This window comes from Anser brachyrhynchus (assembly GCF_964034855.1).
Source record: "Anser brachyrhynchus genome assembly, chromosome: 14".
NCBI classification, from domain to species: domain Eukaryota; kingdom Metazoa; phylum Chordata; class Aves; order Anseriformes; family Anatidae; genus Anser; species Anser brachyrhynchus.
In genome coordinates, this window is record NC_137709.1 from 8,604,653 (window position 1) to 8,628,028 (window position 23,376).

General features: G+C 41.0%; 1 protein-coding gene and 1 long non-coding RNA gene across 19 annotated transcripts in view; one reads left to right on the top strand and one right to left on the bottom strand.

Annotated features, from left to right (window-relative positions):
* Positions 1-23,376, top strand: part of LOC308177907 — an 81,581-nt gene that overhangs the window by 45,392 nt on the left and 12,813 nt on the right. For 2 of the 3 annotated variants that reach the window (XR_013939480.1, XR_013939482.1), the window contains exons 2-3: positions 4,470-4,529; positions 6,103-15,827. This is a non-coding gene — a long non-coding RNA (uncharacterized lncRNA). Of the gene's footprint in view, positions 1-4,469; positions 4,530-6,102; positions 15,828-23,376 lie in introns of those variants that run through there. The other variant, XR_013939481.1, reaches the window with a different exon arrangement.
* The window catches only part of EBF1 (EBF transcription factor 1), a 312,537-nt gene that overhangs the window by 25,371 nt on the left and 263,790 nt on the right, over positions 1-23,376 (bottom strand). For 9 of the 16 annotated variants that reach the window (XM_080555794.1, XM_080555798.1, XM_080555791.1 and 6 more), the window contains one exon: positions 21,554-21,748. In XM_080555794.1, the coding sequence (XP_080411920.1) occupies positions 21,554-21,748 (195 nt within the window). Of the gene's footprint in view, positions 1-12,947; positions 16,125-21,120; positions 21,190-21,553; positions 21,749-23,376 lie in introns of those variants that run through there. The other 7 variants (XM_080555790.1, XM_080555789.1, XM_080555788.1 and 4 more) reach the window with 2 other exon arrangements.

The following is a 23,376-nucleotide window of genomic DNA, read 5'->3' on the forward strand; positions in this document are numbered from 1 at the left end:
TTGGTTCCTAGCTGTTGGATAGATTTTTATCTACCTTATTGTATTATTATGCAGGCTATGCAACTCCAGCTTTCCTATTGAGTTCATGTATAGTACTAAACTAACAATTTACTAAAAATCCCACTATGTTATGTCTGCCTTAATTAATTAAATTCTCAGTATAATTGGGCCTGAGCTTCCATTCACAGACCTGTACCATCTATTACATGGTTCCACATAATCTTCACCATTTGTGTCAGGTTTCTGCTTCAAAAAATCAGGATAATTTCTGTTGGAAGGGATGTGGAAGTCATCTGGTCCCAGTCCCTGCTCAAAGTGGGTCCTATTAGATTAGGTTGCTTGGGTCTGGGTCTGGTCAAGTTTTGAGCACCTCCAGTGCTGGGGATTTCACAGCCTCTCTGGGCAACCTGCCCTAGTATTTGACCACTTTCATGGTTAAAAAAGCCCACACCCTTCTTTGTATTTGATGTTCCTTGTGTTTTTCCACCTGGTGTCCATTGCCTTCAGGAGGTACCTGGCTCTATCTTCTCTGTCATGCGGTTGCAGACAACAATATGGTCTCCCCTTCATCTTCTCTTCTCCAGGCTGGGCAACAACAGCTCTCTCAGTCTCTCCTTATGCTATGTTCGAGCCCTCAAGCAAATCTGTGGCCTCTCTGAGACTCACTCCAGTGTTTCTGTGCCTCTCTTGTAGCTGGGAACCTCAGACTGGATGCAGCACTACAGACATGGTCTCACAAATGCCAAGAGCACTTCCCTGGCTCTGCTGGCTGCTCTCTTGCTAATACAGCTCAGGATGTGGTTGGACTTCTTTGCTGCTTCCTAGAGAGTCAGTCTGCAGTCTGTGTTGTTGATATTTCATCACAGATATCAAGACTTTGCCTTTGGTTTTGCTGAACTTCTCGTGGTTTCTGCCAGCCTGTCCAAGTCCCTCTGAATTGTAGCCCTGCCATCTGGCCTATCGACCGCTCCCCCTACTATTTGGTGTGTCTGCAAACTTGCTGAGAGTGCACTCCATCCCATCATCAGTTCGTTAATGAAGACATTAAGCAGTATTGGTCCCAGTATTGATCCCTGAAGGATGCCACTACTTACTGACCGTTCTGTTTAGAAGCATGCAATCAAATTTACTTCTCGTGGTGGTAAGAATGAACAGTGCGAGCCAGGCACAGTGGAAGTGGATCCTGCCCCACTGGCATTTCCTTGTGAATGGGAAACTGTGACACTGCTTCGCTCAAGGCACTCAGGGTCTGCCAAGAGAGCCAGGATGAAGCTGCTAGCTGAACAGCTGGATCTGAGGACACACGTGTTTTGGGGGAGACAAAATTAATGCTGCCTTAAAGGGCAGGTTCAAGCAATTTAGTAGATCTGAGGTGTGATTCTTTAGATCTGGCGTTTCATGGTCTTATCACACACCAGTTCCAGCCCCTAAGTTGAGGGGCAACAGATATAGCAGGGACTGCTGGCATTTCTCAAAGGCGTTATGGCCCATGCTAGGGACCAGGTTCCTGTTTCAAGTTGTGTGTGGACACACCAGTTCAAATGACTACCCAAGATGTCCATGCTTTCTTCTGCGAGCGCAAGATTACCTTCTGGACCTGTTGCCACATCAAGCACACTTAGCAGAGCTCATGTAAATATTTGCTCACTTTGGAGGCTGCAATGTTGCTTCTTATCTGACTGTCTTTCTAAGCTGCCAGGAGCTAGGAAAATAGTCTCTTTTTAATACATCTGACACAATAAACATCCAGCTCCAATAACTGAATCCCTGATTCAGGAGGAACCTTTACTGGGGAGGGCTGCTTAAGCAAATTAGATCTCAATGGAATCAATAGGACTTTGGCACATGCTGAATGTTTAAGCACATGCTGAAGTGTTTACTATTCAGCCTCTCTTTTAGTTTCTATTTAATTAAACAGGATCTCAATGGAAGTAAATCACTAGAGTTTCTCCCAAAGGAGTTCTCCCAGTTTGCAATAATTGAAGAGTTGATCTAATGTCCCAACTCTGCTTCTTTTTTTTCAGATATCTAGGTATCCATCTGTCTGTCTGTCTATCTGCCCAACCTGTGTTATTTTTACCTCCTAAGTGATAAACTATTCAAGGTAGAGATGCTGTCAGAAGCAGCCCAGAGGGACAGAGGTCTCATTAGTTACAAACGAAGTTCTGAGCCTGTGGTAAATGAAATGAAACTTTTCTGTTATTATTGTTGTTCAAGTCTGAGCTGATATAAGCATCTCTGCTTCTTCTAATACAGGCAAGGATTTCTTTGGAAGTTTAGTGCTTCCACTCCAGATAAAAGCAAGTCATTTGCTTCTTTCATCATGTCGCTACTAATTTCCAAACAGTCAAAGCTGCTGCTAATTTATTTACTGAACACTGAAGCCCTGTTAGCAGGGGCTGCTACTGAAACTGCTTTCTGGCCTTCGGCTTTTGTTTGTTGACAGCCTGATTTCCCAGTAGGCCATTTCCACCTGTGTTTCTGTTGTTTTTAGTGCTTGTCTTTCTTTCTTCTTCCCAGTGACTGTCTCCCAAATGGCTCCTGAAGGCTTTTCTCATCTTCCCTCGCTCTCTCATCCCCTTCTCCCTCCCAGCTGCAAGGACTCTCAGCTCTGCTTTCAGTCATTCTGCAGTTAGTGGTTGTCTACACTGCTGAGTTCCCATGGGGCACTAATTTTTGTTTCAAGGACAAGATTCAAAAGAGTTTGCTACACACAGGTTGCAGGGTGCACCTTCAGATGTGCCTTCAAATAGACTTTGGAGATTTGAATATATGAGCTCCTGAAAATCAGTTTTTAAATTGCAAGGGAGGCCTATTAAGTGCTGTAAAAAAAAAAAAAATTTTTTTTTTTTTTTTGCTTTTCTATTTTAAAAGCTGCATTAAAAAAGTTTTGGTTTTTTTTTTCCTTCCTCTCTCCCATGACATTGGGTGGAAATAGAAATTAGGAGACTGCCATTTCCCTTTAACTTCATGCATATCAAAGGAAGAGAGATGACAGGATAAAATGATTCATAGAGTGGCCAGCATACTCCGTATCTGGAGGAACTACTGAAGAAAGATATTGAGATGTTGCAATAGTTTCTTTGCAACTAGTCAGTGTACCAGGAGCTTTCAGTGTGCAAGAAAGGTTCTAAGATGTTTTCCAAGAACTGAAAAAATTGGTGGCTGCACAGCCTTCAGGATTTATTTATTAAGATATGCTTTTAATTTTGCTGCTTAAAGTTATCTAGCCTCTCTTGTGAGTATGTGCATTTCTTGATGTGCACTTTGTTTCCTACAAAACTTCTGTTTTACTTTATCTCATCTGTGGCAACCTGTGTATATCTTTCTGAAGTCCATTATGAGAAGCTGAGCTGTGACTGACAACTGATGTCTGCTACTCCGGGCTTCAAAAATTCTTCCTAGCCGTCGGATTAAGTTCAAGTGGGATTTTACTGCTTCGGTTTTGCTTGAATATTTGGATTCTAATGAGCCCAGAAAACAAAACACAACTGCTAACCTTCTGACTTAACCTAGGAACTGCAGCTTGGGGGTGTGGGGGTGGTGGAGGGGGTCTTTAGCTAAAACTGTGGGGCCGCTGGTTTCTCAAACTGGATGGTCACAGCTAGTGGGTATGTTGGATTTTTTCCCCTTTGCCTCAGTTTTCCATTTGTAAATCAGGTGTTAACGCTATCTGACCCCACACACAGGCACTGTGAAATTGTTCAGAAATAAATATTAATGGGAAAAATTTTGAAACAGTACTCAAAGCAAGGCTTGAGTAGTGTGCAAGACATCTCCAATGTCCAAAGGTATGCACTTTGCTAGGAGGCCACATCCACACACAGAGCTAGAAGGCAGGCATTCAAGCTATCATCTAGTGTCCTTGAGTAAGTCTCTTAGCTGCTGTGTCCCTCCATCTCCTAATAATATTGCAATAAGACTAATATTTACTTACCTCACAGTCACATAATAAGAATGAATTAATGTTTATAAAGTACTTGCAAGTCCTTGGATAAATGGTCTCATAGAAGTGCTAAGCAGAGCATGTATTGTCATTATCTTGTAGATAAATATGTAACATCTACATGGATGTACGGAGCTGTTCACACAAGCATATGCAATGTCTCAGCTGACTGCACTCTGGTTAGCAGAGGATGTAAGAACAAACCCAACAGTCCTTGACAATCCGTGTCATTTTCCTTTGAAACGAGTATATTTTCTTTGAGAACAGAGCTTATCATGTAATCTCCAACGAAAGTTATGTTCTGCCTTTTACAGTTGCCATGATGCAAATGTCATTTGTACTCTCCTTCTTTATGAAAGTTAACAGTTATTTAAGAGATCAAAGTTAATTATCACTAAGGAGATCATTTTTACCTATCAACCCACTTTTGTAACCCCACTATCACAAGTAGAAGCTTTATGCTAATCAGTTTTCTAATTTCCATAAATTACTGATAGAATTACTTTTTTTTTTCTTTTTTCAGCATGAAAGTAGATCTGTTGGTGAAAGCTCTTGAGAGGTAAAGAGACAGAGAGAAAATGAGGTAAGGCATATTTTCAAGAGTTCACCAGCTGAATGTGGTACCAAGAAAATAAAATCCAAATCATTAGGTTCATCGCATCACAAAACTTGTAGATGCTGCAGCTTTCCTGCACTGCAGAAATCTGATGCACACACATTGTTTCAATTTAACATGGTGATAGGAATGGAATCGAACGTGAGGATCACTGTGTGACCCTATTACATGTGAAGTGTCTCTATTAGAGCTGCAAAGACAGCATGCCAGAGGAGCTGAAATGTGTTGATAGAAACAAACAGATATATCTTTTTAAAAGCAGCAGTCAGAAACTCTGCAGTGTGATCCAACCGTGTTCTGCTGGAGAGGGCAAGATAGTCTATCCTAGGGGAAGATGATATTAACAAAGAGAAAGAAACCCCTTCCGCTCCATCACAGCACTTTCTGTACAGTGAGCTTGCCAAATGGAAGCTGCTACTGTGGAAGTTGTTACTGCTATGACTGACAGCTGCTGTAAAATAACTTCAGCTACAGCACGGAAGGAACAACAAGAAATCAAAATGAAACAGATGTGGATATTTTGGGTATCCTCTTGGTCTAAAAGTTGAGTAAAATAATTGCTTAGTAATTAACAAGCTTGTTGCTATGCTGCTCCAGCCTGTTAGTCTGATGCTGATGAATTCCAGCATAAATTAAATCATCTCCAATCCAGAGACTGATCCTAGAACTAAAGTTGTATCCCTGCATTGCTTCAGCAACATCACACATTTGGAGCTTCATTTTGAGTTAATAACTGAGAAGTTTGTCCACAGTGGGCATCGGTAGACTTACACTTGACTACTGCTCCCTAGAGTAAGGAGAGAACTGGGCTGCTGGTTTGATCCTATTGAAGTCCCAGTGACTTCTGTCATTGCCACTGTATCCATGACATTTTGTAAGGCATCTCAGGCATTGGTGGTGTCCTTGGTAATTTCTCTTAGCAGCAGCATTCTGCTCTTCAATCCTGTCCCTTTTTCAAAATCCTTTATAAAGATTAACAAGAAGAGCTCAGCAGCTCTCTGCCTTCATGGAGTTAGTAACAGCTCTGTGAGGACTTCCTGACAATAAAATAGTTGTATTTTCCATGTTTTTTAACAACATTGAGATTTTGCAGGATATTTCACTTCTGGCTTCAGGGGGAAATCAGGAGTTGTGTGTTGAAGCCGACCAAATTGCTCAGCATTAGTCTTTCAAGTGCCTGGAGCACTTTCCCCCAGCTGCAAGAAGAGACCTGCTTAGCAATAAGGCAAAGCCCAGAGCGCCCATGACCAGTGCCATGTTCCCCTCCCAGTCAGAGGATCCTGCATCTCTCTGCATTGTCTGTGTAGACCTTGGCAGCCCTCTAACCAGGTGGGCCTCCAGAGCTAAATGTAGGGGCACTTGAAAGCATCCCAGGAACAGGCAGGCACAAAGGAAACTAAAAGGGCCTTGGCTTCCCCATGGCTGTGAGTTCTTGTGTCCCTGCTTAGAGAAAAGCAACACAAAATTATATTCCCACTTGATTTTTTATTCTTCGACCTTCACGTCTCCTGCACGCATGCATCTATTTTTCTTCAAACAGGAGCCATCCCACTGAAGTCAGCAGGACTCTGCTGGTGCTCTAAGGAAAGCATGCATATGCCTGGATCAAGTTGATATTTACAGAAGGCTCCTTTTGAATTGGCTTTTGATTATACACCTATGTCAGAGGGTGGACAGTGAGACTCTCTGTGACTTGTTTCCATGCGAGAAAGACGGTGAAAGATTGCAAAGATAAACTTTAATATTACAGGCCTTTTTAAACTGCCGTGTACAGCACTGAACTGGGTATTTCTGGTTGAAAGGGAACATAAACTATGATGCAGAACACTAAAGGATTTAGAAAACATAACCTTTGTGCATATGGTTTAGGTTTTATTATCCCATTTATTTATTCTGCTGGATATCTGTAGGATAATATGATCAATGAGTTGGAATCCTTCCTTGTTTCTACCAACAACAAATCAAACCATTAATAGGCCAATAAAATCCTGGGATTTGGAGAGAGGGGAGGAGGGGAAGTAATTGCATTGTTCTGATTCTAACGAGCCACATCTATCTTAAAATAACTGATTAAAGCCGCTGCTGGCACACAGCCTGTGACAAAAAAGCTTGTTGCTAACAGGTGTGTAGTGCAGGGGCATGGGGACATGAAGTCACGCTGCGTCTGCTGCATGCTCTGTGCAAATGGGATGTGGGAAGCCCCTCTGGCTGGGGCAATGTCCTCCTGCTTGACCCTTCCCATACACCTCTGAAGCCACGGTGACAGGCTTGCAGCTTGGCCAGCCAGGAGCACACGGGGGTTTCTGGGGCACACCGTGCGGCTGATAAATAGTTCCAGGGATGCGTGATTGCATAATGATAGCCACATTCATTCACCTGTCTATCAAAAGAGATGCATTAAAGTTTGAGCTCTCTTCCCCTGGGTCCACGAAGAGACATTTGAGTGTTAGCTTATAGTCTTTAACATTCCTCCTAACAGTGGGCTAAGTGCAGTGGGGTTAAACAGAGTCCCTTTTGCTTAGTAATCCATTAGCTAATGGGTGTGTAAGCCCATCAATTTTCTGTTTATTCCCTAACCCCATTAGGGTACACCTGCTGTGCATAAAAAATACACCTGACAAATCAGAGTGATAGTTGAAATAAAATAAATATCAAGTGTTGTTATAGCTGATCCATAGTGTTTAAAGCAGAAAGGGCATAACAGTGATTTGTGAGGGCGGAACAAAGTACAGCTTGCTGGCTCATGGTTGACATCAATCCCCTCGCAGTCTCGCCGCTTCACCTGTAGACTCCAGCAGTCAACAGCTTCCTTCCCCAGCCCCGTCAGCCGCTCTGCAGGGCTGCCGTTCACCTTCAAACGCCGTCTCCAAGTGCCTTCCAGAGAGCCCCAGCACTGCTAAGTGATAAATTAATTATTTGGGGTGGGGAGGGAGAGGGTGTGAGAGCTCGCAGGCTGCTCTTCCATGAAGGCAGCCAGAAGCTTCAAATCTGTCTCCGATACCAGGCCATTTGTTTTGTCACTTCATTGGCTTTATTTATTTATTTATCTTACGGCTCCCCTTGCGATTAAAACTGTTGAAACAGCTGTTAGGTGGTAGCAACTTTCATTGTGCTATTTCCTGACGTCAATCAGGCGACTGTGGGGCTGCAGCAGTGATCAGAGCTGCGCCGGGCGGGAGGAGAGGCAGCAGCATCCCCGTCTGTCCCCGGCCCCTCGAGGACAGACGGGGGCTGCCGGTAGCAGCTGAAGCAGCCATGCAGCCTCATGCTCAAGGGGTAAATCAGGGAATAGCAGCTACAAACCTGTGGAACTCACTCACTGCCAAAAGCCAACACTGAAATTAAGAGATTGTTGGAGAATTGAATAAAATGTAGATTTATGTTTTTAAAAAAAAAAGAAAAAGAAAAAGAAAAAGAGCACCTTCACCACCAACTGGGGAGGCTGACGAGGATAAGATGAGCAAGGTCCTTCGTTCAACGCAGTCTGTCCAGTGTGGAGAAACTCCTCAGGGCAAATGAATGGGCTTTGAACAAGCAGGTCTTGGCCTTCGTGGGCAGGAGCTGGATGCCCTTTGCCATCATGGTGAGGATGCTGAGCAGCTGGGCCAGGGAGGGCAGGCAGAGAACAACACAAGCAGATGGGGCACTAGTGTCTGGGGTAGCCTCTGTGCCCATCAGCCCGGGATGGGGAAGCTTTGCAGTCTTTGTGGGTGTGGAAATGTGGGTAGAAAGCTCCTTGAGCCAAGGAAAGCTTAGGGGGGGGTCAGGGGCACACAACCTAAACTCATGTGTGAAGGGCACCGTGACCACAAATATCACTACTCCTTTTACTATTGAAGCAAACAAACGTGCAGATTTTCTACAACATTTTAGGTACCTCGGGGCTGAGTGTGTCTGTCTGGGGCTGCTGAATCCACAGATGAACAAGCTGAAGAGCTCAGCTTAAACCTGGCTGAAGGCACATTTAAAGAAAAAAAAAAAAGTGAGAGAGACCAGGTGAACACAATCATGAATGGAGCCCGAGAATTGCCAAAATCTTCAGTCTGGATAATGCAGAGGAGGGAGGGGTTTGTGAACGTGGCCTGGATTGCCCAATTCCTTAGATTTCAAGCACCACTGATGGGTGAACAAACAGCGATAAAGTGAACAAAGCAAGTCATTGGTGTTGAGTTGTATTATCCGCAGGCTTCAGCATTTTCCAGCCGAATGCTTGCCACTTCTTCCTTCCCAGCCCACTGCTGCTATTATTTTTACATCATGACTGTTGAGGAGTGTATCATTCATAACATACCTATCATAGAGAGATTCCTTTTTAAATGCTTAGGGAGATAGAGGGCTACAAACCCTGGGAAATCAGCTATGCCTAATATATTATGTAGAAGTTCTGTAATCATTATTGAACTAAAGTGCATTGAGTAAGTGGATAAAATCAGTCCCACTGTAGCATAAGTCTCCAGAGAGCAGAGATAAAAATGCCTCATACTTAAGTAGGAAAAGGTAACAAAATATTTCCAGTCCCAGCAACTGCATTTTCCCCCCCTCTGTATAAATAGGGAACCCTCAGGAGAAGGCAATGATGCAGCAGAGGTTGAAGGCAAAGTTAATGGTGGCGCGGTGGGGAGCTAGGCGGTGCCTGGGGCAGGCTGATGATGAGCAACATGCCATGGAAATGAGGCCGAAGGCAGAGCCCTTGGTGGCAGGGGCAGCAGGCAAGGAGGCAGAGGGGCAGCAGGCAGGCCCCCCCCATGCAAAGCTGGGGGGAGCAGCGTGGGTCTGGGAGAGCATGGGGAAAGGCTGCAGCATGACAGCCTCCAGATGAGCCTGGTACAATGTCTGAGCTCCCCTTTCCTCTAAACACTGTAGAAAAGTGAACGTTTATGTCCAGGGTTCGCCTCGAGGCTTGCTTTTCAGAGCTTGTCATGGCTCTTGCATGGAGTGACTGGCTCACGCAGTTTCCCACCCCAACACGCACACACCCTGCAGTTTTGTGCCTCCTGAGCTGTTGCCTTTCTACAAAGCACAGTCACTGGCACGTTTGTCTTGAGGTTATTCTCAACCAGATAACCTGTGCCCCTTCAGAGCACGCCTGTGTATAGCTACAGACATAACTGGACCTTCCTGCTCTCACATGCATAGTCAAGAGCTGCCAGGCTGCAGTGAACCACCATGCCATGGTGCCTCTCTGGTATACCAGCTGCAATCCCACTGAATCCCTTCGAAGGGATTACAGTGTAAGGCAAAATTTGACATGAATAAATGTGGGAGAATTAGAGCTTCATATACTTTACCCTTTCTGTGACAAAGCAAACAATTTCACTCCCTCTTATATAAAACAGGCTTTGGCTGGAGTGGAACTATAGCACACTTTTTGTTCTGTGTTTCAGGAAAGGAGTTGGTGATTATCTAAATATATTTTTAGGTGAGATCGTCAAACATGCATTCACATTTATGTCAAAGTTAAATGAAAATAGGAAGGAAAAATGTGTTAGAGCACTGTGTTTGCTGCTCCTGTTATAAGCCTACACAGAAAAGCCACCTAGAGTTGCAGTCCCTGCTGTTAGGCTGTGACCTGGATAGTCATCGGCATTCGAGTGCTGGAATGACTATATTAAAGTTTTCAAAGATGTGTGCTCTTTCACATGACCTGCCAATCATGTTGGAGCAATGCCATAAGCTCTGGGCTAGCTGTATCCTCAAGGGCACCAAGGAGAGGAAGAGAGAACAGAGTTGCAGGGTTGGAATTATTACTTATTTATCTAAAGTATTGACCTGACCTGCCCTACTGAAATATCAGTATTAGATGCTGGGGTAAAGGGATGCCAGAGCCAGATCTTTCTGGGAAATAGGGGAAACGGAGATAAATGAGGCCCAAATCAGGCAGCATCCCATTGAGAAAAGGGGGTTGGGGGGTTGGAAACGACACAACAAAGGTGGGCAAGGAGGTGGCACTGGCTCAAAAGAGTGTGACCAGTGTGTGGGCAGCAGACAAAATGACCAAATGTCTTGCTCAAGCACCAGCAAGCACCGGTGTCAGACCACTTCACAGCATCACCGAGATGTGCCCATATTGCACAGGGTGAAATCTGAATGTTTACAGTTAGGTTTTGCATGTATTTGTCACCACATGGTAATGAAATGTGCGTGTGAAGGCAGGAAGAGGCAAGCAGAAAGTGTTGCTTAAATAAAGTCATTGTGGCTGGAGCTGAGAAATCAAAGGGTCACATCTTTGAGATGATATGGACACTCCTCTTGGACTCCCCACTTCTCTGTCTGAAATATGCACCCAGGTCCAAGCGAGGAAAACAGCTTGAAGTGGAAGTGGAAAGGAAAAAAAAAAAAAAAAAAACTTTTCGGATTCTCCGAGAAAATGAGGGCAAGTCTCCTGAAGACAAGACTGCTAGAATTTGTCTTGCTTAGCCCAGCAAAGTGAAAACTGCCAGTGGCAGCATTTGTTTGCTGTGTGTCTAAACAGGAGGTATAACACAGGAGAGCGGATGATTCAGGTGCATGACCAAGTGTGTAATGTTTGCCGTGCACCAGAGGACCAAGTTTCAGTGACAGCTTCCCTAATAAGGTGACGAGGGTAAACGAGCTAAATGCCCATAAGATGCAGTGGATGTGTTCCTGAAAAAGCCTGCGCAATGACGCCTTTGATAAAACTCTTCTAAAACTACTGTCCTGTAAAACAGGAGGTGTCTGGAGCTGAGCTGGGGCCTCCAGGCAATTATTAGAACAGAAGCCTGGTTTGAACAAGAGGACCGGTGAACAAGGGGCAGAAAACAGAAAGGAGCTGAGGCAATCAAGTGTATAACATGAAGTATGTCTTCAGCTAATCCATGAAATGGCAGAAGATACACAGACTTGATGCTAAGCAGAATTATGTAAATGATTACGTGAAGCAGCTGTGGCATGAGCCCGTAGATACAGAGAAGGGCTCCAAAGGGAATAAACAGACACACAGACAAGGCCAGGAAGCTAACAGTGAGGGAGCTTCTTTTGCTGAGGTTTCTTTAAACTAAATAAAAAATTAGAGGCATTCCCATACAAAAATACAACCAATCCCACTGCCAGGCAAATTCTCATAGGATCCAAAAGGCTGAAGCAGAAATCTGGTTCCAGACAGAGAACCATTATGTAACCTAGAACAGGTTGCCTAATATTACATCCCACATTTTTCAGACTGCTTTTTAGCCACATGTGACCTAACATTTTTATTTTTATTTTTTAACAGTGCACCAAGCACTCAGAGAGCCCTTGGCTGCAGTGATGCCTACCAATATTCACACCATCTGAACGAGAACTAGGAGAATTATCTCAGGCAGAAGACACAGATCTCTTGTGTGGACAGAATAAGTAACAGGCCAACAGCTCTCTTTTCGCTAGCAACTACTGGGTTGGATTTGATAATATTGAAGAGGCAGCCAAAACTTTACATTGCAAGAAACCACTTGCAGCTGCTTACATTTGTAGCGAATTTAAATTTTGTAAGTAAATTTTAATTTAATTTAAGCTGAAATCTCAACATCAATATTCCTACCAAAACAATGCTCAGAGCCTTGCATTATGCATGGCATTTAAAAGTTTTCAGCTGTCTCTAAAGTCTTCTGTACAACAGCCAACCTTGAGGCCTAGCTGAATGCCAGTGTGTCAACCTTCCTCACCTCAGAAATAAAAATTCTTATCATCCTCCCCTACTAGAGGAGTATAAGAAAAAAATTAAACACCTAGAGCCAGTCTAGTGGATGATGGATGTATCATTTAGGAACGGCAGTAGCACAGATACGGTTTACAGGAGCTTCCTTCATGGTCAAGGAGCTTGTTACAGCTCAACATACTTTGATGCACTTATTGGAGCTGGCCATGAGGTCTCGGTCACTGAAGACCTGGCCCTGAGTCCCTAAGGAAGTGTTACTGTTAACTTAAATGATACCAGGATGAAAACTTGAATCTCCCTGGGTATCTGGCAGTACATCTAATATACCTTTGTCTTGTACTTCATTATCACTGTGTTCAGGCAGCCAGCTCTTTGCAGTTGGGTATGCACTAGAGCACTAGATATGCTCCTGAAAGCCACTAGAAATATAGGCGAGCTCTTCAAGCAATTGATAGAATTAAAAAAAAAAAAAAAAAAAGAATTAGTAATAATAATGATATCAGGGTGAACATACAGCATTATGTGCCAGCATCCTTTGACATCTATTAGTGACATAGTAAGAGGAGTTTCAGAGCACCAGTATTTGCAGTGTTTCACCATGAAATTCCAAGAAGTTCTGCTTCTCCTTAATTTCAGAAAGACAACTCTGTAGCCTTTGGCTTCTACATTTTAGTTTTTCTCATCTACTAGCCAGCAGAAGTAGAAAAATAAACACACAACTAGGAGCTGTATTCACAGACAGGAAGTAACTTTAATTAAATATTGTGAAAGTTGAAAAGTTTTTACAGCTTGAATTTCTGCAAAAAAATTATAACAATCTCTACAGTAGTTAGTTTCTCTAACAATAGAACTGTACAGTGTGTGTGTCTATTCAAAAAGATTTAGATAAGAAGGTGAAAGGTTAGTAGTTTCAGAGATGACTTCATTTTAGCTGCATCCTAGTACAACTGTGAGGAAATAGGCATACGTTATGCAATCCAGTCATTGTGAAGCTTCACCTTTTTAAAACTGAAATCTGGACGTTTCCACTTAAAGCCATATTCTGTAAACAGCTGTATCTTTTACTTTGTAAAAGATAAGGGTGGTGCAGGGGAATTTTTATAAAGTCCCATTCATCAGATCACTATAAATAGCTGCAACAAAATAAAATTATGCACATTGTCAAAGGATCTTTGGACACTGGTGCAGAAGACTACAAACATAGATGGCTAACACTGGTGTTAAAATCGCTATGACTTTGAGTGGAGCTCTACAAGAGTAATTGATGGTGTCACTGGACAAAATATGGCTTTAAATTTGATTACATTGTCGTGCTGTTGCTTACTATGTGAATTAGAATAATTGCTTGGAATACACAGAAGCAATAAACTGATGTCTCTCACATTTTCCAGTTTTTTCTCCTTTTATTTTCTCACCATGAAAAAAAAATCCTGTTTTTTTCCCTTCCCCTAAAAGATCACACTGCGACGTTCTAGTGAAAACCATTGCAAAATTCATACAGGAAGCATGCACAGTTGCAGCATCGTTGTAAATGATTTCTTGCTCAACTAGAAAAAAGTTATATTGTTTTAAGGTAACAAAACAGTTCTTTTGTGCTTTTCAATTCCTTTTTTTTTTTTTTCTTAGAATGTTAGTGATGATTGACAGTTCTGGTGCACAGTACAATGTACAAGTGAAATGAATATGATTTGCATTGTTAAGGCATCCAATCTGCTGGTTTATATTTATGTGAAAGACAGAGAAATATACAAGCAGACTTAAGAAAGAAAGTATTTTCATTGAGTTCTATGAAGTTTCTCCCCATATTTAATGCACAAAAATGCGTCACTCCAAAGAGGAGAAATCCCATGCATATTAATAGAGTAAAACAGCATTAGTTTTTGTTAAGCTTCAAAAGCAAAGGATACATTTTTTTTAAATCTACATAACTAAATGCTACAAGAATAATATGCTACCTTTTGCCATATATTGGAAAAAACTTCTTAACTTACAAATAATACAAAAATAGACAATGGCTTTTGGGTGGAAATTAAAAAAATGGAAGCATGATTTTAAACAATACTAAAAAAAAAAAACTATAAATGAAATGTTTTAAAATCACATTTGAACAGCTAATACAACGGTGAATGACCAAACAAATCAGCACTTTTCACATAGCAAACATACACAATAAAATAAACTGGGGTAGGGGAAAAAAGCAATGTACAAATTCCAAAGATAAATACATTATTTATATGGATATTTTACAAAATCCCCTTTAAAACAAACAAACAAAAAAGAAACCCCAGAAAACAAAAAGCTTTTTTTTTCTTTAATTAATTTTGCAAGTATGTGCAAGCTAAAGGTAGTGAGCTCTTTTTGCAAAATATGCAGTAAAATTCTTTATTGTGATATTGAAAAACTGTCTTAAGACATTAAAATGTATAAATAGAACAACAACTTTGGCAAAAAATCACAAAAATCTACAGTATTTATAACTACATACAAAACACAACAGCAAAGAAAAAATATCAGGTAATGTATCTTCAGAGCTTTGCTGCCTCTCTGACTAATAGTTTTTAAGAACACTTCCCAGGTAATGATAGCAAATTTTTTTGTAAAACAGAAGCTATGGTTTTGATTTGAAATCTTCCTAACAGCCCCACCCCCCCATGCCCCAAACTTGTGTTTTCATTTGACTATTCAAAAGCAGTTACCTGTTGCTTAATATATTATGATACAAACTGAGAGGGTCGACCGATACAGGACCAATCCTAGCAGGAAGGTGACAAAAATGTGTGCTTTTACATTGGGAGGATACAGAACTGCAGATGAACCTTTTCTCATTCTGCCCCATAAAAATAGATCAAGAGGAACCAGGGTATGACAAAAACACTCTTTGGGTGATGGCCACAGTCTGTGTCTTGTGAGGGCTATGCAAAATTTAAATGGCATTTTATGCACAGCTCCGGCAACACTAAACTTCAGGAAGGCCACTCATTTGGAGAGTCTGATATATAAACTAAAGAGAGCCATGATAATCTAATCCTGCAGTTTTAGCAGTATATCTAGAGGAACTGGATTCTGAGCTCAAGAGGAAATGTGTTTGTTATTTGTGTCCTTACCTAATCTTTCAGCAACTTTCTTTGTTGCATTATTTACACACTTATTTAGCCCAATAGTAAAGACAGATGTTACGAATCCCACCCCTCATCCTGCCCTCACCATCCAAAAATACCAGCCTTCTAGGGAGTGATATCTATTTAATGAGAACATTAAAAATGCATCGTATTAGCAAATCACCACTGGATAAGCAACCTGTATGAGCCGACCCTTAATTAAATGGCCATAATTCTTCTACGAAAAACTAACTGGCACTTCTATTCTGTCCCATACAGACTTGTATGTAACTGACACCACTTCATTTTTCTTTACACGGCTTTAAAAAAATTCATAAATTAAAAATGTGGAGTTCCATTGCTAGTGTCCCTCATGTAATTGGATGATTTATAAAAGACAAATGGTATTGAGTTAAATCAAGCCTTTAAAAAAAAAAAAAAAGCAAGCCCCCAACCCCAGAAAACAAAAACAAAACAAAACTAAACAAAAAAAGGTGGATTTTTTTTTTTTAATCAACATACAATAAATATATCTCCCAGTTATTTGGGATGGACAGCTTGAATCAACACCTTGCAATTGCAGATTGTTAATTTCAGTACTTGCAAGGATGGTGATTTTTTTTTGTTTAAAAATCCGCAGTTATTGTAAGATTCTTCTTTATTTCTTTTTTATTTTTAAAAAGGCCTGAGTAAAAAGTTCCACTCTGGGACTTGTATCAGATTCTCTCTGAAGCAGAATTCAACCTCTTCATTAATAAAATTCTTCAAGGCAATTCTTTCACATGGGGGGAACAATCATGCCAGATATAGCTGTCATAAGGAGAGGAGAGGGGGGGAGAGAGAGGGGGAAAAGAGTTACTTTTGTGCATTCTGAAGCAACTTTTAAAATCCTCAGCATTTTTAAACATTTACTAGCAACATAAATGGCCATACTGTGAATTAAATTTACATGTAAGTATGATGCAGTAAAGACAACTACATGCACATTAATCCCAGGAAGCCTCATTCTGATTGGAAAATGTTGTAAATTGCTCTGCTGAAATCAGTGACCTTCTTGCAGAGTAAATGCGGTTCGCCTGATGTGAGAATCATCCCCCAACTTAATTTTCTGATTTTAGTTTCAAAATCTCAAAATGTTCAGGAGACTTAAACCTGTCCCAGCCATTGCCACGCATTCTATTATTTTTTAAAAAGAAAAGTACTTGCTCTACATATGAGCAAATGGCTGAAGTCCCATAAGCCACAAGTGTTACAGATCTGGCAGTATGTTTGTTGCATTAGGCAGAGTAACAGTGGTTCATTTTCCTATGCCAGTTTTCTCTTACTAGTTCGCTGTTCAGCCCTGAGACTTGTGTATGCATTTCCAGGTGCTCAGAAAAGGACTTAAGCCCTCAAATCCATTTTTAAGTTGAAGTAGAAATATGCCCTTAACTAACTGATGGCTTTGCAGACCAGCAGCTCATGGTTTTATTACACTTGCAGCATATTTCACCAACTACATTAAATGAATAGTACGTTAATGTTAATTTAGAATGTCCTCTCTTTTGTTGGCTAAATAGCATCATCAGTATTCCTTTGATAAGCTTTCTAACCTCAGTTTCTCTGGAACCACCACCTCTCTTAAAGAAGAGACATTTATTAAAAGTCAATAGGTAAAATCTTCCACCTAGCTTGACCTCCAGGTTGGTCTGGAGTGTCCGAGTGACACACTGTGAGCAAGCACATCATTACAGGAGGTAGTCCTGTAAGTTAACGATGAAAGCTGTAACAACAACGCACCTTTAAAACACCAGTTGTATGGTTATTTGCAAAAAGGTATAAAACAGATTTGCCTTCAGGTTGGCGGCACTTCATGGGCACATTATTTAAATGCTAGAACTGACTGCCATCTCAGACATCTGGACATGTAATTTCTTAAGGAAGAACTCAGCCCTGTGACTGGTGCTGATTCATTGTGCTTTAATTACAGCTGCAATTATTTGATAAGAACAGAGCCAAAGTAAAAGGCTCACAGATTTGGGGTTGGAGGGGGAGAGGAGGGAAATGTTTTCTCCACAAACACCACCATATGTGCAAGAATTACAAGTCTAATCAGCAAGGGGAGAACAGCTCGAGTAAACTGCACTGATTAAATGAAATAAAATGAGAGAAGGCGAGAATGCAAAACACATCCACATGTTTGCAGCAGGCCATCCTCAGAGGTGACATGTTGCAAGTATACAGCAGAATTTCGATTCCTGAATTTATTATTCCGCAACATTTTTATATGGAATCGCTATACTGATTGTTTTCACTCCACATAAGGGCTCTTCAAGGTGCTGGAAATTAAGATAAAAGGGATAGAGAGGTGAGTTAAGTTGTTTATGCCCTACAAGACGACATTCAAGTGAGTTATATAGCATTTACTGACATAGGGTGGTTTTTTGGTGTTTTTTTTTTTTTTTTTTAAGATTCCTTGCCAATTTTATCAACACTGGATAAAACAAAAACAGCTTTGTTAAAAATAAATAAACAAATAAATCCCAAAAAGATTTTGTTTCAAGAGCATCTCACATAACAAGCCCTGAATGCTCACAAGTAGGCTTTCCCCTTGTTATGTGTGACTGAAAATGAAGCAAACCCAAGTCAGGCAATGCTCTCACGGTTTTGGTACTCAGTTGCTCCCTGCTCTGCTCCTGGGATCCTTACACTGTAGGCCAGGGTATGGATCCTGGTCCATGGACATCTGCCGACATCCGAGGCATCAATAAAATAGGCAATGACAGCAATGGGTACAGTCAACAAGACTGTAATTATGCTTGTGGCAGCCCTATGAGGCAGTCACCCACAGCTAAAGGTGAGAGTGTAATTTTCCCTGTATGAATGAAAGAAAGGGACATGGGCAGGGACCTGAGTCACAGGTTGTGGTCCCAGTTCTTCTAGCTCACTGTATTACATTGAGTAATTTGATTTGCTTCTGTGTCTTACCTGTGGATAAGTTTTATCCCTATTAAAAAATCACTTGCAGATTTCAGGATGGCACTTGCTTAGTAGAACACTGAGGTGGAACAGCAGTGCTTGGACATCAGAGATGTACGTTACAGCACAGAGAAGAGCACTGCCAAGAACAGTGCTCCTTCCTTTACTGCTCAGATATGTAAGGAGTTAAGCAGATGGGAATGGATAGAGTCTTCCTGTATGTGATGAGTGCAACTGAACAGAATCAGATGGCTAATCAATCCTCTGTTCACACTACTTCAACATGTTGTCCTTTTCATACCTCTAAATTCTAAATTTAGTGAAACTTTAAAACAAAATGTTGTTTTGCTTTAGAAAAATTGCATATACTTCAGAAAATGTCAAAATATTATTCCAACAAAAACCAAAAAAATCTCAAGCTAAAAGATTCATTAAAACCAAATCAATTTCACCAAAATGTGGCCAAGAATCGCCTCTCTCTTGGGACAACATAGCTGTCTACTCTGTAGGATCCCAACCAAAGGTGACATTACTGCAATTCCCCCCTTCATGACTTAGATATTTTCCCACAGCTACATATCAGCCGTGCACCTTTTGCCATTGGAAGTAAACAGTACAGATGCAGATCTTAGCTCATTTTTTCAAAGCATTATTGCCTTTGAAGAGCTCTGAAATTCTGAATTAAATTACAAGGCAAATGACAAAACGATCTCTTTTCTGCCTAAAAGCCTTGATATTTCCATTCTTTCCAAGTCTTCATTTATATCACTCTACTTTTATTCCATAAGTGCTACATCTAGTCATGCAAATTCTCTCAGCTGTAGCTTGTTATTGATCCTGAAAACAGAGATAGCAGTGGGAAACACTGTAGGTATGAGATCACAACACCTCCAAAAAGAGAGGGCAGAGACTAGAAAAACTCTCACCAATGGGCATTATTTCTTTTATCATACACTAATTTCTATTTGCCACTAGCAAATTACAGAAATAATGTATTTTGAGTTTTACAAAATTGCATGGCAAAGAGAACAACAGATAAGCCTAGCTGTTGTTTTAGTGAGTTCTGCTGATATCTGAGCTACATAAAGAAAGCTTGATTGCTTTCTGATGTATCCAGAAGCCCAAGAGAGATAAGACAGCCTCCTTATACAAGGTTGTTTATTTAAGCAATAAGGCACAACAGGCAGTGCATTTCTGAGTCATTATTACAAGCCTCGGGTGGTATCAGAAGGCATGGGGCTAAAGGCTGTATGTCTTTAACTCACCAAGAAGTTCAGCAATGACCTAAAAATGAACCATCTCTTGGTGGCTCATTCCTATTATAAAAACTGAATTGCTAAATAAAAATTAGGGGAAACACTCAGATCTGTGTGGTTTCTGGGCATTACAGATCTGGATGTGACATAATGAGGAAGCAATCAGCAAGCCCCAGTTGCATCCGGCACTCAGCTTATTCCATAATTGCTTTCCATAACCCAGTAGGCGGAATCTGGGAATTCTGTGTCTTGTGAAAGGAAAAACAGTGCTTGAAAAAACCTTCTCCTGTTACTTGCTTTTTCTCTCTAACCTCAACTGCATACTGGGACAAGTTGAAGAGATGACAAAAACGTTAATATGTTCAAAAGCTTCTGGCAGTCAACTCTTACCTCCTTTTTTATTTTTAATTTAGAGGCAAAACATTTTTAGCTGCTGCCTTGAACATCTGTAGCATGTCAGCAGTACCGAATTTTTAAAACACATAAAAATTTGTATTCTAAACACCACAGCTCATCTGAAAACTTTGTTGTGTATGACTCTTGATGCAGTCTGTATTTATAGCAATTCTTACTGAAGGCACCCAAGTGCTGTTTATCTTTTCCCAGTATTTTCACAATTTCCGTGTGTGCTTGTGTGCATGCATACATCTCCAAGGATTCATCCTTCCAATTCATCAGTGTAAAATGCACTGAGGACAATGCTTCCCTTCAGTCACAATGGATCCCAGCTTTTATGAATGAACTCCTTGTGCTCTGCCTGCATATAGATTTTTCAGCTGTAACAGTGCTATCAGCATTATGCCTGCAAGCCCAGTGTCTATCTTTTCAGAGGCTGTAGAGTGACACGTGGAGTCTGTGGAGCCATCCTCCCCCTGCTCTGTGCAGCTCCTCCCAAACACAGCTTTAAAAATGAAGGATTTGTTCCCTGCTCAGTGCTCTTTGGATAATTTGCGCAGGCACGTGGAAAGGAAAATAGACGTCAGGTCTGGGGGAAGCACAATTCATACCACAAAATCTTTCCCACCTCTGGAGGCAGCTGGCTGCATCTGCTTAAGAAAACTCCTTGGTCTAAGTGAGCATGAAAACATCTCTCTCAGCACACTAATGCACAGTGAGGTAATTATACAGAAAGGTTTAGGCACAGTGTTGGAAAATAGGCTGAACCAAACAATGAAATGGGCAGTGCTGGTCTTTGCAGCATCCTCAGTTTGACAAGCTTTTGTCTGCCACTCCCTGCGTCAATGCTCCAGAATGGATTTAGGTGCTAATGCCGGAATACTTTGTAACAAGAGGGGAAGGGATGTAGAAAAGGAGCAGCCCCTTACTACCAACATTTGAAGAGGCTTTCAAAGATGCCCTGCATCATTTGTGGAAATTAATTGGCACAGAAGTACATTAATCAGTGCTAACTAATATTTGCCCTGGTATGAGTTAAACTGGAAAATGCTGCTGTTGGTTTGTAATGTCTCTTCTATTTATGAAAGGCAAAGGTTTGTGCCAAGCTCTGTAACGGTCTATTTGCTCTCAGTAGGATCTCTGCACAAGTGTACTATGACAAAGGAAAAAAAGGAAGGGAAGATTGAGTGACGTACTTCAGGAGAAGGCCAGCCCCTGGAGAGACCCTGCAGTGGAGTACTTGCTAGAGTCCACAAAAGACTGGTCTGATAATGGACGACAACAGGGAATAAGAGAGGAAAGAAAGAAAAAGGATGGTATTAGTAAGCTGAAATATTACTTGTTTTTATCATAACAGTAGGTCTGTGCTTTAAGAGACACAGCCTCCCAATTCATCAGTATTAGTCGAGTTAGAGGTAGGGTGGTTGCCAAACACCTGCAAGGTACTAGGTGGGCTGGTGATGGAGTCCAGTTACTCTTTTGGGGAGGAAACTTTAGGACAGAGGCCACCAGGGATCCTCCATTGTCTCCTCTCCCCTTGGAAAACAATGTCGCTTAGAGCCTCGCAAGGCACTGGGAACTTACGGTTCTCAGAGCAGCCTTCTATGCTCCAGAGCTGGTTTCACTTACCTTGCAGGCTGTTGCCGTTGGTGCTGGTGCAGGTGGGTGGAGGAGATGTTTGCGGTCTCACAACAGGCGCAAAAGCACTCTTCTGTTTCACCGCTGAGACCATGTTGGCTGGTGAGAAGGAGAAAATCCCAGACGAACTGCTACAGTTTGAGGGGAGGCTAGTGGAGGAGGCCATTGTTGGACTTGATGGCACAACTAAAGGAAAATAAGACCCCCCAAAAGGCATACCTTAGTATTAGAAATTCAGCACTGCCATAGGAACAAATTAATCCTGCTTCTTGGATGTACTGTCTAATTTCAAAGGACCAAGACTTTTACTGCAGTTAGAGTTCTGGTTGCTCACAAAGTGTGATTGGTCACTGCAGGAAGCACACTTTTTTTTTTTTTTTTTTTTTTTTTCCCTCTAAGTGCTCTCAAGGACTCCCTTAATTCTCCGTCAATGCAACGATTATTCTAAGGTTTGGCATCAGCCATTGCCCTGGTCAGAACAAGTGAATAAGAAGGAATCCAGATTGTGCAGGTAACTGAGGGATTAGAAAACTGATGGGTGAGGAGAGTGGTTAAAGTACAAATCTGGATCTGGAATTTTTAATGTGGAAAGTTTTTAACCAGCCTCCAAAGTCAGCATTTTGAGCAGTACTTGCTGGAAGATGGGTGCAGAAAGACCTACAGGGTTTCAGACACCCTGCACAAGGTAGAGACACCCTTAAAATCTTATTTTACTATACGATGCAATAAAGAGCTTTAGTTCGTGTACTTATTATTGAGATTTTAAGTGTGTTTTCATGAAAATAAAACCAACTCCTTTTATTTTCAGACCGCATTGCTGACTTCCCCTCTTTGAGTAAAAAAAAAAAAAAAAAAAAAAAAGTAATTAGTAAATCCTGTGTTTTCACTCTTTGTCCTGTTTAGAAACCGCATATATAGAAGATGGGGCTATGAATAATTACGTATTATAGAGTAAAATTCATATCATCTGGGCTTTGCATTATTATTTTATTTGCATTTATGTAGATAAAAATCACCCTATTTAAGTTCTTTTTTGAGAATCTCATATCATATTTGTTAACACTGAGGAAATCAATTAATGGAAATTAAATGTTCAAAGTTTCACAGTCTGACAGATACAATCTTAGTCTGAAGTCACTCTATGTCTGGAAGTACTTGCTAAGGGAGAGCAATCAAAGCACCTAAATTGAATTGCTACTATACAGCAATTAGTTTATTGATTTAATTAAGAATGCCACCTTTTAATTTTCAGGTCATGATTGAAGCATTTTCTGATTCAATGGATTAGGCATTAGCAGAATGACAGATCTACCAAGAAAACCTCCCAAAATATAACTAGAATAAAGAACCAGGGCTGGGAAGTGAAGTGCTATTCTAAAGAGGACTTTGTTCATAAATATGGAATTATACACTGCTTGAGTATTTTAAATGCATCACTGGCATCTGCTTCCAAAAAGAGATGTCTCATCAATCATGTTATATTATGAATTCAGAGAGTGCAAATTCTATGACAGTAAATTCAACTTAATAAGTAAGTAAGGTACTCTGCAACATTATTTGTTACATTATTATTAGAGTACAAAATAATAACTGGTTAGCAATTCTTAAGTTATAAGTACTAGTTACATGGGTAAATATTTTATTCTAAATTTGTGGCAGCTAAGAAGCTTTGGAGGTAATTTTTTTGATCAGAGTTACTACTCCTTTTTAATTCTGAACTCTAGCAACACAATTCAAAATCATTCATTATTGCTGTTACATCACTAAACTTAAGATTTGATGTGTAAACTACGGTTTGTCCAGCACTGTTTCTC